Raw genomic sequence first — 15,111 nt, 5'->3', positions numbered from 1 at the left:
TTCATTTGCTTCCTTGCATTCAGACTGTGGCCAAGATAATTTTTTTATCTTATGTTAGCATATCAACTTACAACAAGAGGCTTTTTTCTGCAAAGGAGAATCACAACACAAAGTCCAGATAATGTACATGCACCTTTATTTTATATATAGTATCAGCACTTTATTTTGAACATAGAATAGTGTGAAGTGGCTGGAAGAAAACGGGCATATTATGAGCAATCCAGACCAAATAACTTGGTTGTAATAACAGGCTGCAGCTCTAACAAGCTGCAGGTGTTGTGAAGGTCATATGCAAGGCCAAGGGAGACAAAGAAACTGTGTATTCACAGAGAGATAAGAGAGTTGGACAGAAAGATGAGAAAAAACAGGATGCCTGCACAAGGGGGGAGCAGCGTGTGGGCACCACACCGGGACCAATCATAAGGGAGGTGGAAGCATGTGAACGAGTAGTTTTAACCTCTCGCCTTTTACATAACAAAGCCTGTGTAGCAGCTGTATTTTTAGCTGGGGGTATAAATTGGTGTGGGTCTATGAATAGCACCTGTAGAGTATAAACTACTGTGTATCCCTTAATAAAGCGGCACTAACTTGATCACATTGGTTGTATAAGTTGTGTCCAAGCCTTCTGCGTCAACAGAATAGCTTTTTTTTGGAGCACATCACTTAAATTCACTAATACATAAGGCACTTTGATGTTACTACTGATTTATTAAGTATCCTTACTGCCATTTCAGAGGTGTGATCCAAGGCATAAAGATGAAGTTCAAAACAAAGTACAGATAATATTTATTTTTTAAAAATAATTAGTTAAAAAATAATTTCAAAATAATAAAGACAGACAACTGGGGCCTTAATTCTTTTTGTGCAAGTAGTTAATACAGGGGAGCTTTGTGTTTCACGCAAAGCGCTGACTGATACCAACTATCCTAGGGTACTAAGTGTTTCTGTAAGTCAGGCCTAATCTCTGTAGCCTGGCTTTTGAAAATGAGGAATAAGCAATTAATGATAAATAGAAAGTTTGTCATCAGCTTATTGGGGATCAATGCACCCTCTGTGGCAGAGAGAGAAAAAATGGGGATCTTTTCTTTTTATGGGCAGCACTCATGTGAGCCGTGAAGACCCATCTCCTCTCCAGCAACCTAATTTCCCTCTCACCCCCCTCCACACATACTTTCTAGCTTCTGCTACTCATCCGACATTCTTCATCTGTTGATAAAGGAATGGAGTATGTTGTCCTAAGGACAAGCTGAATTAGTCAGAGATGTTACAAGGGGGATGAAGGGATGGGTGTGAAGATAGATCACTTCAAGATTGATCTTCATCTGAAATGGCTGTTTTTGCTTGAAGTCTAATTTATTATGGAGTAAATTCATCCTATGCATTAAATGAGGCAGGCATGCTGTTGAAAAATAGTGTTGGAAAATGATAGACACATTGTATAAAGACAGATAAAGTAACAGCAAATGAAGCCTCAGGTTAGTTTAATTTCTGGTTTAAATTTATTGAAACAGTACCATCATCTTTAAATAACTTCTTTGTGTTTGTTACACAGTTAAGGTCAGCATGCCAGGCCTCTGTCACAAAATGTTGGAAAGTCCAGTGGTAATGGTTCTGTGAAACTTAACAGTGTACTAGAAAAACTTTGTCTGCATTTACTATGAAGTGCTGTAGTGGAATAAAAATCAGTCTCTTTCTCAGGTAGAGGTAATGTATTCCCTTTGTTCAAGAAGTTTGAAATAATTCATGGGTACGATAATTCTAGTCAAAGGTATTCTTAAGTGGCAGGGTAATCCACTGTTCCTGGTGACTGACAGATTTATTTCTGCCTACAAGCTACAAGTGAACCATCATACCTGATCTATGAACTCTTACTTAAATAGAAGTATATTGCAAGTGAGAATTCCTTGTATTCATGCATATGTTTAGGAAAAGATAAGATTTGTGAAACAGATAAGAAGACCTTATTTTTTTTTTTCCTATAGGTGGATGAACAAAGTAATCCAGGAAAAAAACCCAACCCAGTCACCTTCATATCTTTTGGTTAGACTGTGACTTCTGACTTGATTTAAAAATATAATGTTTATAAAAATGTTATTAGAAAAATAATAAAATGATGTTTCCATGAAATACATATGTAGTTTCATGATCATATATTAGAGTATAATTCTTCAGTGAATGATTCGGAGAAATATCTCACAACGTGTTTAGAATATAGATATAGAATAATGGATTTGATTTAAGAATTTATTAATAAACTCAGAAATTTTCTTTTTAAGGGAGCAAGTATATCGGAAATTAGGAAGCAGTACCGTGCACTATCGCTCAAATACCACCCAGATAAAGGAGGAGATGAAGTTATGTTCATGAGGATTGCTAAGGCCTATGCAGCGTAAGTTTCTTTTTTTGTCTATAAAAAATGGGAACTTGATATTATGGGGAAGGAAACCTTTAAGGTAATAGCAGGGATGACTTAAGCAGCCAGGAAAAACGTGTTTAGATATGTAACAAAAGTCAAAACATGTCTCAGTTCAGTGCATATTTGCTTTGTACAAGTTAGGAAGGATAATTTAATTGTTTAGTAACTGTGAGAATACTGTTAGATTTTTGTATTAAACTTCTATGTCAGCTAGGAAAAGTGTTTCCAGTATTAAATCTTTCAAGATGATAGAGAACAAAATGGGTGTTGCAGTTTTTAACCAGTCAGCCCTGTCGCAGCAATTGTGAAGCATGGTTTAGAAAATAAACACACTGTTCATTTTGCCTGGTGATAAAACCAAAGAGTAAGAGATCCTATTTTAACTCTGTTCCCATATAGCGATAAAGATATTTCAGTTTGGTTCTGACTCAGTTTTCTCTTGGCTCCCCCGCACGCCTTTCATTTGCACTCGCCTTGCCTTGCAGTCCTGATTTTTTACTGGGTGGTTGTGTCATGTTACCTATGTAGTTTTTGAAAGCTGAATCCTCAAATCCTCTTTTCCTCCAGAGTATTTTTTGGCCTTATCTCTGCTTATAGTGTTTTTTGGTTTTGTGTATGTGATTTTTTTTTTTTTTTGAGAGTTGATGTCTAATATTAGAATTTGGTGTAAAGGATGTCCCTTTTTATTGAGTTTTTCCATAGTAAAGATGAGGGTTTAGGTTTTCTAATTCTGTTCATACACAGAATGTTAATACACCTTTATATTCTTTTCTACTCTAGATGATAATTTGTCAGAGTCCAATAGTCTCTGACCTGGTTCTATTAGATATTCCACATGTGGAGCTTGTAAAGTTTAATACCAAATTTGTTTATCTGAAGACATTTGATGTTACATTCAATTTCTGATTTAGCAGGGTGCTACAAAGTATACTAAACCCACAAACATTTAACAAATGTTTACCACAAACAAAGTTAGGCTTTGCAAAATACAGGAATTTCAATACACAGTTCAGTCACAATACCAATGTAATTCCTGTTGCTGGTCTCTCTGATACACTCAGTGACACAATGCTGGGTGTCCCCAGGTGCTGGGAAGACATGTGGGCTGAAGCCAGCTCAAGCCCACTGCTCCTTTCAAAATTCTTTCGCTAGTTGTCTAGTTTTTATACTGTGTTGGGCTGAGCCAGGTATGTACTTGCCCCATGTTGGTCTTGCAAGCTTGAGGAGACATTCATAGTTTCCCAGTGCACTCGAGGGAAACATTTAGAGCATCAGTTAGTTGATCTAATCACATGTTGATGTGTATCTAAAACAAAGATCACCCTCTGGTCCGCTTTTGTGGTGAGACAGTGTCAGCTTCTTTGCAGCAGCTGTGGTGAGTTACTATGGTCAGTCTGAGCTTCCCGGTGCATCGCCCTTGCCCATCCCCTCTGAGCTTTCTTCCATTGTAGGAATTTATTGGGTCAGTCACATCATCAAGGAACCTAGCAAGTTGGTGATTTCTGCTTTTAAATCAATTGTCTATGTGATTGACCTTGCTGACTGCTTGAGAGTCCTTTTTGGGCTGAGGTGAGGAGAACCAATGCCGTGATCACTTGAATGGTTTTGAAATCATACTTTCTGCTTAAACACCATCTGCATTACTATGAGTCTTTTCCATAGGATATTCTGGTATTGCTTTCTGAACTCCTGAAACAGCTCACTACTTTGCTTTGCAAGCTAGTGCTCAAATGCTTGGTGATACAATTTGATACTTCATATGCTAGTACAAGGGCTGTGACAGATGCATATCTTGAAGTAAACAGTGGTGAAATTTCTTGGCCATGCTGTCTTGAAAGAATGTAAAAGCTACCCATTCAGTGAGTCTGCTTGTTAACAAATGTGAGACTTGGAAATGATCAGGAGATGTCTTATTCACTGGGTTTCTTGTGTGAGACAAAATCTGTATAGTAAATGCCTTGTTCTGTTTCCTAAAGCAGTATTCTGCCTTCTAGTAATAGGGAGTCTGTTTGAGGTGGTATATTATTGCCAAGAAACTGTCATTACGGAACAGGCATAGCAACTGTAAGATTTAGGAGGTGGTGGCTTTATTTTTTTCTCTATTCTTAAATATGAAATTAGGGAGTTCCAGGAAAAACAACCAACCAACCAAACACCATGCCATCAAAGGCTAAAAGTCTAGGATAAGAGAATTAAAAGTCCATATGGACAATTTCTGCTGCATCAGCTCATCTTGCATATTCTCCTTCCTTCTAAAAAAAAGATATTTTCAACCTTTGTCTTTCAATGTCAGGTTACGGTACAACAGATTTTGAAAGTACTCTTTGCTGGATGGGTACGCGGTCACTCTCATGAAAAGGAGATGTGATTGTTCCACCTCCTGTACAAGGGCATGCTCTCTGTGTCTTGATTTTTTTTTTTTTGCTGTCGGAGTGCAAAAAGAATTCACCTGTGTATCATGAAGGAACATAGCAGTATTGTTTCATATCAGATTTCATACAAACAATAGCAGAATTGGTTTAGCTTGCCAACTGTCTCTGAAGGATAGTACAAATGGCACATTTTAAAGTTTCTGTATGTTAATGATTTTTAGAGGAATGTCTTTACTTCTGTATTAACTTAATATCTCTTCTTGAAATTAGCTTAACTGATGAAGAATCACGAAAAAATTGGGAAGAATTTGGTAATCCAGATGGACCACAAGGTAACAGTTACGAATGATGGAAGTCCTGTAACTTCTGTACATTGAGCTATATAATATCAGATCTTTCAAGAAACACTGAGATCTTCATATATATAGAATAACTTTTTCCTGTGATTTGAAGCCATGCATCCAATACATTCTTTGCTTGTGAAACTGATTCTGGGGTGGTGGTGGGAGGGAAAGGCAGGAAAGAGTTTGCTTTCACTTTTCTCAAACTTCTCATTGGCAGGGGGAAAAGAGGGAAGGGTATTTTTTTTTAATTAGTCAGCTTCAGTCAGTAGAGAGACTTGCCAATGTTAAAAGGAGGTATAAGTGAAAAATAGAATAATACACATCAGAAACTGGTCAATGTTAAGCATTTCTTAGTATTTATGATCAGATAATATAGATGTATATTGAAAAATTACCAACTAGCCATAATGCAATAAACACACTTCAAAGGGATGTATGTGAGGATATGTATCTATTTACGTAAATACTACATACACATCTGCCTTCCATTTGCTGGAAGCAGTGCTATTTAAACGTAGCTCTATGCCACCTTCATCTTGAGAAGTCCTGGTGGTTATCCCTGTGCTGCTAGATTGTTCCTGGGCAGGTAGCTACCTGAAAATAATCCTGATGATGGTGCATTTAAGTTTTACAGTAGATGATCCAAACTGAAATAATTTTAAGACTGAAAGTCAATAGATATTTTTCCCTCCTGTTTGCAGTTGGTGAGTTGCTTGTAAAATATCTTTGTGACTGTTTAAGTGGACTAATTGTGAGGAAGAATATTGTGTGTTTCTAGCTGCTTCTAATACTCATTACAAGCAAAAAGGAAACTTGCCATCTGTTAGGACAGGCTTCCATAGATCTCTGCTTGCTGATGCCTTGCAGTTTGTGGGACTGAGTTATACTACATATCTGTGTGGAATGAGTTAAGGACAGCTTGGGAGTAATAAATGGGATTTGTGACCCAGTTGTGAAATTACAGGATGATGTGAGGGAAATCTGTGCTGGAAATTCTTCTTCTGACTTGGATCCATCCAACATGGGAAATTTTAAAAGGGACCCCCTCCCAGCCCCTGAACTAGTGTTTCAAAGAAACAATCTTCCCTCTCCCTTCAAAAAAAACCAACAATGCCAACTAAACCATAGCCTGACAAAGGCATTTCTGATGCACTAAAGTGGTGGTTCGCTTTCCTTAACCACAGTGTTTTATAGCATAGGAAATTTCTTTCAGTTCCTAGCTTCTCTTGGTTTCCTAGCCACTCAAGTAGGAGGAATCTTTCCCTCTTGCTTCAAAATGAAAATAACATCTTGCTTCAGAAATGCTATCACAGTATCAGCAAAATGGTACTGTAAATTTTAGTCTGGTATATATGCAGAAATAGCTTGCTTAGGACCTTTCCTGATGCTAAACTGTTTTTTGCATCCGTGAACTAATAACTTAGTGTTGCCAAGGCATAGGATTTCAAGTTAGGCGGTGTGTCTGTGTCCTTGAATGGACCTGAAGCTGTGACTTGAAAAGCTAAAAGCTGAGACTTTAAAGGCATGAACATCCTTGTGTAGTTGGCTCAGATTGCTTTCACAAACTTAAGGGACTGTGGTTTCCCAGAGGGTGAAATGAATGAACCCTTTGGTAGGGTAGCACTTCGTACTATAAGTGTGATGCCTCCTGCGCTTCTGAAACTTGAACTCAGTCTACAGTGGAACTGGAGTTACCTGCTTTGCTTCTAGGTCTCTTATTGTTCATCTGAATGGTGGGCAGAAGCCTGGAATTTTCTCTCTCCCATCCTCTTTTCTGTAACCTTGTTCCACATTGAAGTGTGAGAAGCTTTCTAATTTAGTGAAATTCATCTTCTTTTCATTTATATACCAGTAGTGTAAAATTTGTATCCAAGCTATGCACTCTAAGTTTTCCAGTTCTGTGTAGTTAAGGACTGGAGACAGTCCCTTGTAGAGGTATATTCTGGGATAAGGTGAAGCACATCTGGCGTTAGACATGTCTAAACCAAGTTACATGAGGTCCATCCCACCCTCTGTGCCCAGCACAAAGGAACAGCAAGCAGTATTTGTGTCCACCCAACCGAAGCAGCATGGAAGTTAGAGGCAGGCAAGCAAGATATTCTTGTCTTTGGCAGGACTTGTTTACTAGAAGTAAAATACTGAATGTGCAAAATCTTTTGAAGAGTAAAAAGTAGGTGAGGGGACCTGGAGAGCAGAAAAATATACTTTTATTAATGTAAGGCAGTTTTAGTAGACTATTTTCCCTTGTATTTGCTGATGCTTCAGCTCAGCGAGCATGGATAGGGGCAAGGAGACTCTCAGAACAGAAGAAGAGGAGCTTTGTACTGAACTACTTCTGTTCCTGGAACAGTTTGAAGCTAAAATCCTAAAGGTCAAAAATACTGTGGGAAACTGGAATTGATATCACCAGTAAAAGACACACATTTTTAGTGGATTCTTCTAAAAATCCATAACCATTCACAGACAGCAGTGTCTCCAGACTCTTCTCCAGAGCAGGGCATTTCCTATGACTTGTGGTTAATTTACTGAGTGTTATTCTGTTGAACTCCTCAGCTTGAGGTGTGGTTAAGTTGGTCAGATGTTTAATTTGAGTCTCCACAAATAGTAATTTCCAACTTAACTACATAGAAGTCATGTTAGGCTTGTGCATAACCAGTAGGTTGTCTGAATTGATGTCTGTCGCAATCTGTTAATAGACAGTAGTATCTAACTACATAGAAGATCCTAGCCTGTCCTTATTTAAGGGAGTACTCCTCGCTGATACGTGCTAGTACTGAGGAAAGCATGTTTTTTGGTTTTGTTTGTTTGTTTTTTAAACAGGCCCTAGAAATTTGTAAAGTGGTTTGTTTTTTTTTTTTCTTGTTTTCCTAGAACTTTTAGTGTGGGAATAGGTAGCAATTGTGAAGTTCAATTTATTACTGCTAAAGTGTCTGCAGACAAGCTGTTTGATGCTATTCTGTATTTGGGTCTGTGTACTGTAAATGTTATAGTTAGAGAATCATGTCTTCTATTTTCTGCAGCCTGTCTCCTTTTGAATTGAAAAGTGTTCCTTTCTCTTTCTTGCCAATCACACAAGAATTTGAATTGGCAGAGTTTTGTTTTTACAATACACAGCTTAGAACACTTTTCTGAAGTTACAAACTAATAAAACTTTTCCCATAGAATTCATTTGCACAGTTTTCTTGCAGCTCATGTATTAACTGAGCTCTATGTATTTAAACTGCTGAAAACCCTGCAAAACAAAACGCATAAATCATTCCATCTGTGAAACCTTTCTCTTTTCTTACATATTAATAAATCTTGCATATCTATTTTATTGCAATATGTTAAGCTAAAATCTTTCATATTTCAGATGTTGCATTTAAGTCTTGTTATTTTATTGCACGCTTGAGTGTCTTTCTAATTTGTTTTTTGATTTTGCTAAATCTGTTTGAATTTTGCTTGTTGAAGTGATACACATGAGGATTGGTTTTTTTTTGGTTTTTAGACTTAATGTGACTTCAGAACAATTCCTTAATATCTTATAGTGAATTTCCTCTAATTTCATTCTACAGCTACAAGCTTCGGTATAGCTTTGCCAGCTTGGATTGTGGATCAGAAAAATTCAATTTTGGTGAGTCAACTTACTTAGCTCAAGATTTTAAGGTGGAGTTCCAAGTATTCACCTTGAAATGTTTCTGGTTAATACTGTGCATTTTAGTCTAAGCACATAGGTAATAATACTTGGGTCCAAATGCACATCTTTGAAGCATATTTCAGGATAACGAAGTTGTACTGTGGTCATCCCTGCTACAAAGTGTGTGTTTGCTGTTGCAGGGAAATACATGTAGAACTGTTTGTTTGCTGCATTTCTGTAGTTCCATTTGATTAGCTAGAAATGCTGTAATGTTTTTTCTGTAGCATTTGTTTCTGCAAGGTATTTGGGTTACCTGCTTGATTTCTTTTAATGCAGTAGTCATCTCTGTCCACTGCATCAGTTACCTGCCAACCCACCTACATCAATGCATGGATGATTTAAAAGATTACTTGCACTAAACTGATACTCCTTATTTAAACCTGCCCAACTGTTTATATTACTTGTAAGTTGTTCCTCAGAAATAATGACAGATATTATGCAATAAGCTTACATTATAGTAGGCTTGTGGTAATGCTGCTTGACTGTATTTTAGAATAAAGATTAAACAAGAATGACATTAACAGAAGTATCTAATGCAGTATGTTTCATATTTTTTCTTCAGGTTTTGCTTGTATATGGATTAGCATTTATGGTTATTCTTCCAGTTGTTGTGGTAAGTATTATCTAATTCATATTCTACCCTCTGTAACCAAGCTGTAAGCAAAGCTCTCTTAGACAGAGTTGCTCATTCTTGCCTTTCAGGGAGAGAGTGAGCAACTGAGCTTTTTTGTTTTGTGGTGTGTGTGTTTTTTTGGTTGTTTTTTTTTTAGTGTGGGTGTGTTATTATTTTGTTATGGCAAAAAAATTTAGCTGCTGTATATATAAATAGGTATATGTATATATAAATGTAGCTGGGTTATATAACTTGTCTTGTACCTTCTGTCAGTCATCACGTGAAAATGAGTATGATGTGATGAACTTGAGTATATTCAGTGGTGTTCATGTAGAGCCAAGACTGAAATGTCTGTAGCTGGTGGTACTAGAATGATTACTGCATGTGGAACAGGTTGTTGTTTTTCCTGGCTGCCTTTGTTTTCATAACTTCAGTTTTTACTGATCTTCTGTACACCACGAGGTGTCTGCCCTTTGTGTGAGAAATCAGTTGCTAGGTGAGTGATATTTCAGGGCTTGGGTTTGCCTTGTAGTATTGTTTCTGAACAATGTCACTTTTCCAGCAATTGTGCATTTGGGGTATGGCGTGAAGAAAGACTCAGAAAATTGACACCCAGAAACCTTCATGCTCTTGGAAAGGAAGAAGATTCTCGTTTGAAAAAGTGCCCTGGGATCTTGGCAACTTGCTTGCATCTCTCTGTGCAGAGGCTCAGCCAGGCAGTATGCCTTCTCTTTGAGAGTCTTTTTGCATAATTGTAGATTTAGTGTAGAAGGTTAGTTGTGGTGATTTCAACAAGTTCTTGAATAAGAAGTCTAAAATCCAGGGTACAGTGTCGACACAGTTTTCCTATCTTTCCTTTTTGGTTTCAGTTGGTGTTTGTTGAGGCTTTTTTGTATACATGTACTTTTAGTGATTTATGTCAGGTTTATCATAGCTCGAGTGAAAGTAAACATCCTTTCTGTTGCTACGAAGAGATGTCCTGAGCACAGGAGAGAATAATCTGCCTCTTCTTGCCCCTATACCAGATGTAGACTTCTGCATTCAGTACATTCAGACTTGTCACTGTAAATTTCTTTTGTAGTCAGTGAAGAGGAATAGTCATTTTTATGGAGCAAGTTATTTTATCATTTCATTCTAAAGTAGACATACAAGATGATTCATGGCTTTAATGGGCCTGTTTCTCTTTTATGAATCAATAAAGAAGCTGAATTTAACTACAGTGTAGTCATTGTATCTCCCAGACAGGCATCTAAAATAAAGTAAGGCTAGTTCTACCCTTCGAATCCAGATCAACAGAAAAGGAAAATACTGATACGTAGTTCTTCCTAGACCTCTACTGACCTAAATAATGTTCTGTACATGAGGCAAGAGAGACTATCTGTAGCTACAAAAGCGGTTAAGCAGCGTCTTTCATGTAGACTGGCTATAGTTATATTTTTCTTCCATTACATATACTGGACAAAAATTTGATAGCTATGGGATTATAGTTAAATTTTTCTGCACAAAAACTGTAAAAAAAAAGTTTTGTACTATGTTGTGTCAGGGTTCATCTATTTATAGAAGAATCAAACCTGATTTATTAAAAAAAAAAAAAAAGATTGAGGAGCCAATCCTAGAGTATTTCCCAAATAAGTAAATTGAAGTTCTTGCTGTAGTAGGGGAATTTCCACTATTAGCTATTAAATTAAATAGTGATAAACATCACTTACTACTGCTTGTTACTTTTCACTTGTGATACATCTCAATCTATTGTAAAGTTTATCTTGGATGTTTTTTCTCATGTCAATGAGCTTTGCTTATAAGGAGGAGTTTAATGAACAGACTGCAATTCCTAACTCGGCACACCATTTTTCTAAAAATATGTTATAGAGTACAATCACAGTAAAGTGAGTTTCATAATTTGAAGTCACTAGTATAATGTTAATGAGGGAATTACTGGAGTGTTTCTCCAGGGTTGGAAAACTTTTTCTGTCAACCTGAAGGCATAGGGGTTTGAAAATTTGCAGCAAGGGTACTGGACCACTGCCAGGTTCCCCTTCTGAAAAGCATTTTCTGATTAGGTAATTTAAATTATTTTTTGCAAATTTTCTTACAGTGGAATAAATCTCTCACTTTGTTCTTGGTTTGGCCTTGTTCTTTCTAAACTGAATTTCATTTGAATGCTGAGTTGCACAGTAAGGAGTTACTATGTATGTAGAAAGTGGTAAATTCGGTGGATTTACTGCTTAGTGATTCACTAAAAACCCCACCAAAAATAAACTAAGCAGTGTATATGTATGTGCATGCATGTCAGGGAGTTCTCTAGCTAGAGATCATCTAAAAATTTTTAGCATCAAATGCTCTCAGATAAATATATTGGTATGCTTTTGAAATTTGTGTAAAAAATTTTTGTATCCCACCTTTCTGAAATTCATTTAACTGTAACGTAGGTAAAATGGCTGGGCTGAGTTACCTGGTTGTGAACAGACATATGGGATGATCCAGCTTTTTCAGTGTTTCAGATGTTTTCCAGATGTTTCAATGCTTTATCGTAGCTGACATAATTTTGTTTTTTGTTAAATGTTTCAGGGTTCCTGGTGGTACCGATCAATACGATATAGTGGAGATCAGATTCTCATTCGGACAACTCAAATATATACATATTTTGTCTATAAAACACGGAACATGGACATGAAACGTAAGTAAAAGGCGTCTTGAAATGTTGATTTGTTCATCTGGAAATGTTGATCCGATGTTAAAATGCTTCTGCTTTATAAGCCTTTGTTAGGTTAAAATAATGTTTCTGATTCTTTTGGAGTGTTTTTAAAAACTTCGTTTTGTTGCAGGTGAAGACTTAAGTATTTGGGAGAGGGGGTAACATAGATGTATGTTTATGTCTGTCTGTGCATTTTTATTTTTTTTTTAAAAGATCTTGTAAGTTGGGAAAAACTTGCTGATCAGCCCGTAGTCTTGAGTCACTGTGTGGCCAGTAGGAGCGAAGCCTCTATCTCTGTGTTTTCTTCAGTTACCATAACAAAATAGGCTTTGGGAATTTTCTTAGGGGCTGTCACAAATTTTTTTGTATCACCAAAGAACGAAATAGAGAACCAGAAACGCTTACTTGTTATGTCATAGTTAAATTTCCATTGAAAAATTTTGCTCCCTATCAATTTCCTGTTACTTTGTTACTCGTTTATAGTTTTTGATATACTTATTTTTCTTGTCTGCTCACTTCTAAGGGATTTAAAAAAAAACTTTTTCTGCGGAAATCTGTAAATACATTGTATTGGTGCAGAACTGGATCTTTCAGTTTGGAGCCTAGCATGGGCCTGAAGAATTTGCATGGTACTAGTTAGTTCTAGATCAGATTTTACTAGAATGTGTGCTCTTGAATGTGAGCAATTGAAAAGCAGAATAAAAAAGCCTCCCAAACCCCTGAAAAGGATTCATAAATGTGTTCTCTTACTCCCTTGAATTGCACTGTTCTGCTTTAGATTTGCCGGAACATTGCTGGAGCCCACTCTTGATACATTATTTCCTACTGAACAGAAATGCTTCACAGAAGGAATCCAGGAGGTCTAGGAGATAAGAATATGGAGATATGTTAGCTTTCTAGTCACAGCACACGTGGGTTTGTGTGTGGAATTAATTCAGACCAGTTTATGCTCTCCACCTTGTACTGTTATGCTTTTCCCTGTCTCCAAACAGGTAGGTGAGAAAGGAGGGGTGGGAGAGTAGGTGAGACTACTTTAGAAGTTTAGGGAGATCTCTGCAAACTCTGGTCTCTTTCTCCAAACTTGTTGTCATCGGTAGTTTATTTCATGTTGAACCTTGCTGAGAAACATAGCTTTGAAGCTTGCCTTTTCTCTCCTACAGACTGATTAAAAAGTTAACCCGAAGTTTAAGTGGCCTTATTTAAGGTCTTAACACTTTTCAGGGAGTCCTGGGGTCAGAGGCAGGTTGTTTTTTTTCCACTGAAGTCTGTTGTGCAGCTGAGGTGGTTTAGACAAACTGTACAGTGGTCAAGTAAGGCTTTTGCTTGGTTGTGAATCCCACAGTGGTGAGGCACCAGTGCCAAAACTCAGTTTATGCCTGGGCAAATGTAATCAAACCAGGCTAGGGAAATGGTGAGAAAAATCTGCATGACTTGCCTTATTTTAGGTGTTTTATTTAGGGTTCTGGATGAACGGATTTTTTTAAACTTCCCTTTCCTGAAGATCCACAGTTGTTGATCTTAATAAGAAAGAAGTTGTAGTTGTCTGGAACTCTTCAATATGCTCTGCTCAGGAAGTAAATAGATAATTGAGAATGGGAATAGAAATGAAAATTGATGCTCAGGGAACTTGACTAGTTGTTAGTAGTTGGAATTCACCCCTGCGAGGAGGCCAAAATAACTTTAACTTGCTCAGAAGAGGACTCACTCGAAATTTAAGAAAGCAGCTTGAGTATTGCTGAAAATTATTTTAACTGGAGCAAATGATGGAGTGAGCATTCTCTTACTGTCTGTGGCTGAGGGGTCTGTGTTCATCAGCAGAAAGCTCATAATGGGCTAAAATATCCTATTGTGTAGGTCTTTAATCTTAATTACACAACAGAATGTTTTGAGGTAGCATGGATTTTCCTAATCATGTTAGGAAGAGAGCAGTCCATCTTCATGGGATTTGTTTGCAGGGGTATTTACTTTTTTAATAATTAAAAGAAATTTTTTTTTGTGAATTTTCAGTGCTGACTGAACAGATAATTGACTTGAAATTTTATCCTTCCTGCCTTCCCCTCCAGTACACATGCTGTGGTGGTGGTGCAGGCACATGATTTGCTGAGAGGAATGGTTCTGTGAGCATGCAGTAGTTGCCAAGCTGCTGTGCAGTGACATCTACCAGTCCTAAAGAAGCCTAATGATGCTTTTGTGAAGACATTGAGTCAAATGGTGGACTTGATGCCATGCAAAATGGATCTTTGAGTGATCATTTTTTGTCTTGTACCAGGCATTGGTTCTTGCCTCCTGTGGCAGTAGTAGCTGACACACTAAATAGAGAATGTGAATATTCATGGGGGTTGGGGGAAGAGTGGGAATAAGTTTTATGGCTGAGGGTTCTGAAGAAATCACTCATGGCTTAGCATGTTGCTGACGTTTTCTGTCTGCCTCTGATTATCTTTGCAGGGCTTATCATGGTTTTAGCAGGGGCATCTGAATTTGATCCTCAGTACAACAAAGATGCTACGAGTAGACCAGCAGACAACATTCAGATACCACAGGTTCGTTATATCAAGAATATAAATAATTGACCCCATCAAGGGAAGAAAGAGATGGCACTTCTAGGTGACTAGCAGACAGAATTCAAGTTCTAAAGGCATTAATTTTGTTGAGATGCAACTGTATCCCTTCAGAAGTAGGAATTAGAAGCTAGATTGATTTAATTTTTTTAAAAGATGACATTTATTGGTGATAATGCTTAGCTTAAATGGATTCAGTTTAGTATATAGACTGCTGGGTTGGGTTTTTGTGGAGGGATAAACTAAATAGGGAATTAAGAGTGTCAGTCCTTAACACATTTTGAGTACTGATATAAAGAGGTGATTGCCATTTGATAAAGTTCTTTTAAATCATTAACACAGATCAGGTTAATTATGTTCATAATGAAATAAAATTATCTGATGTCTCAATTAATAGTGTCTTTAAATATTACAAAGAATCCTTCATGAATGTCTGT

The 15,111-nt window shown here is 37.2% G+C and overlaps 1 protein-coding gene across 1 annotated transcript in view; it reads left to right on the top strand.

Moving 5' to 3' along the window:
* Window positions 1-15,111, top strand: part of SEC63 (SEC63 homolog, protein translocation regulator) — a 63,698-nt gene that overhangs the window by 22,576 nt on the left and 26,011 nt on the right. The window contains exons 4-9 of the mRNA XM_055810212.1: window positions 2,277-2,389; window positions 5,059-5,120; window positions 8,687-8,745; window positions 9,371-9,421; window positions 11,990-12,098; window positions 14,562-14,656. Coding sequence (XP_055666187.1) covers window positions 2,277-2,389; window positions 5,059-5,120; window positions 8,687-8,745; window positions 9,371-9,421; window positions 11,990-12,098; window positions 14,562-14,656 — 489 coding nt within the window. The remainder of the gene's footprint in view (window positions 1-2,276; window positions 2,390-5,058; window positions 5,121-8,686; window positions 8,746-9,370; window positions 9,422-11,989; window positions 12,099-14,561; window positions 14,657-15,111) is intronic.

The sequence above is a fragment of the Falco peregrinus genome, chromosome 7 (assembly GCF_023634155.1).
Source record: "Falco peregrinus isolate bFalPer1 chromosome 7, bFalPer1.pri, whole genome shotgun sequence".
NCBI classification, from domain to species: Eukaryota; Metazoa; Chordata; class Aves; order Falconiformes; family Falconidae; genus Falco; species Falco peregrinus.
Note: the sequence above shows the minus strand (reverse complement) of the source record. Positions and strands in the feature narration are given on the sequence as shown.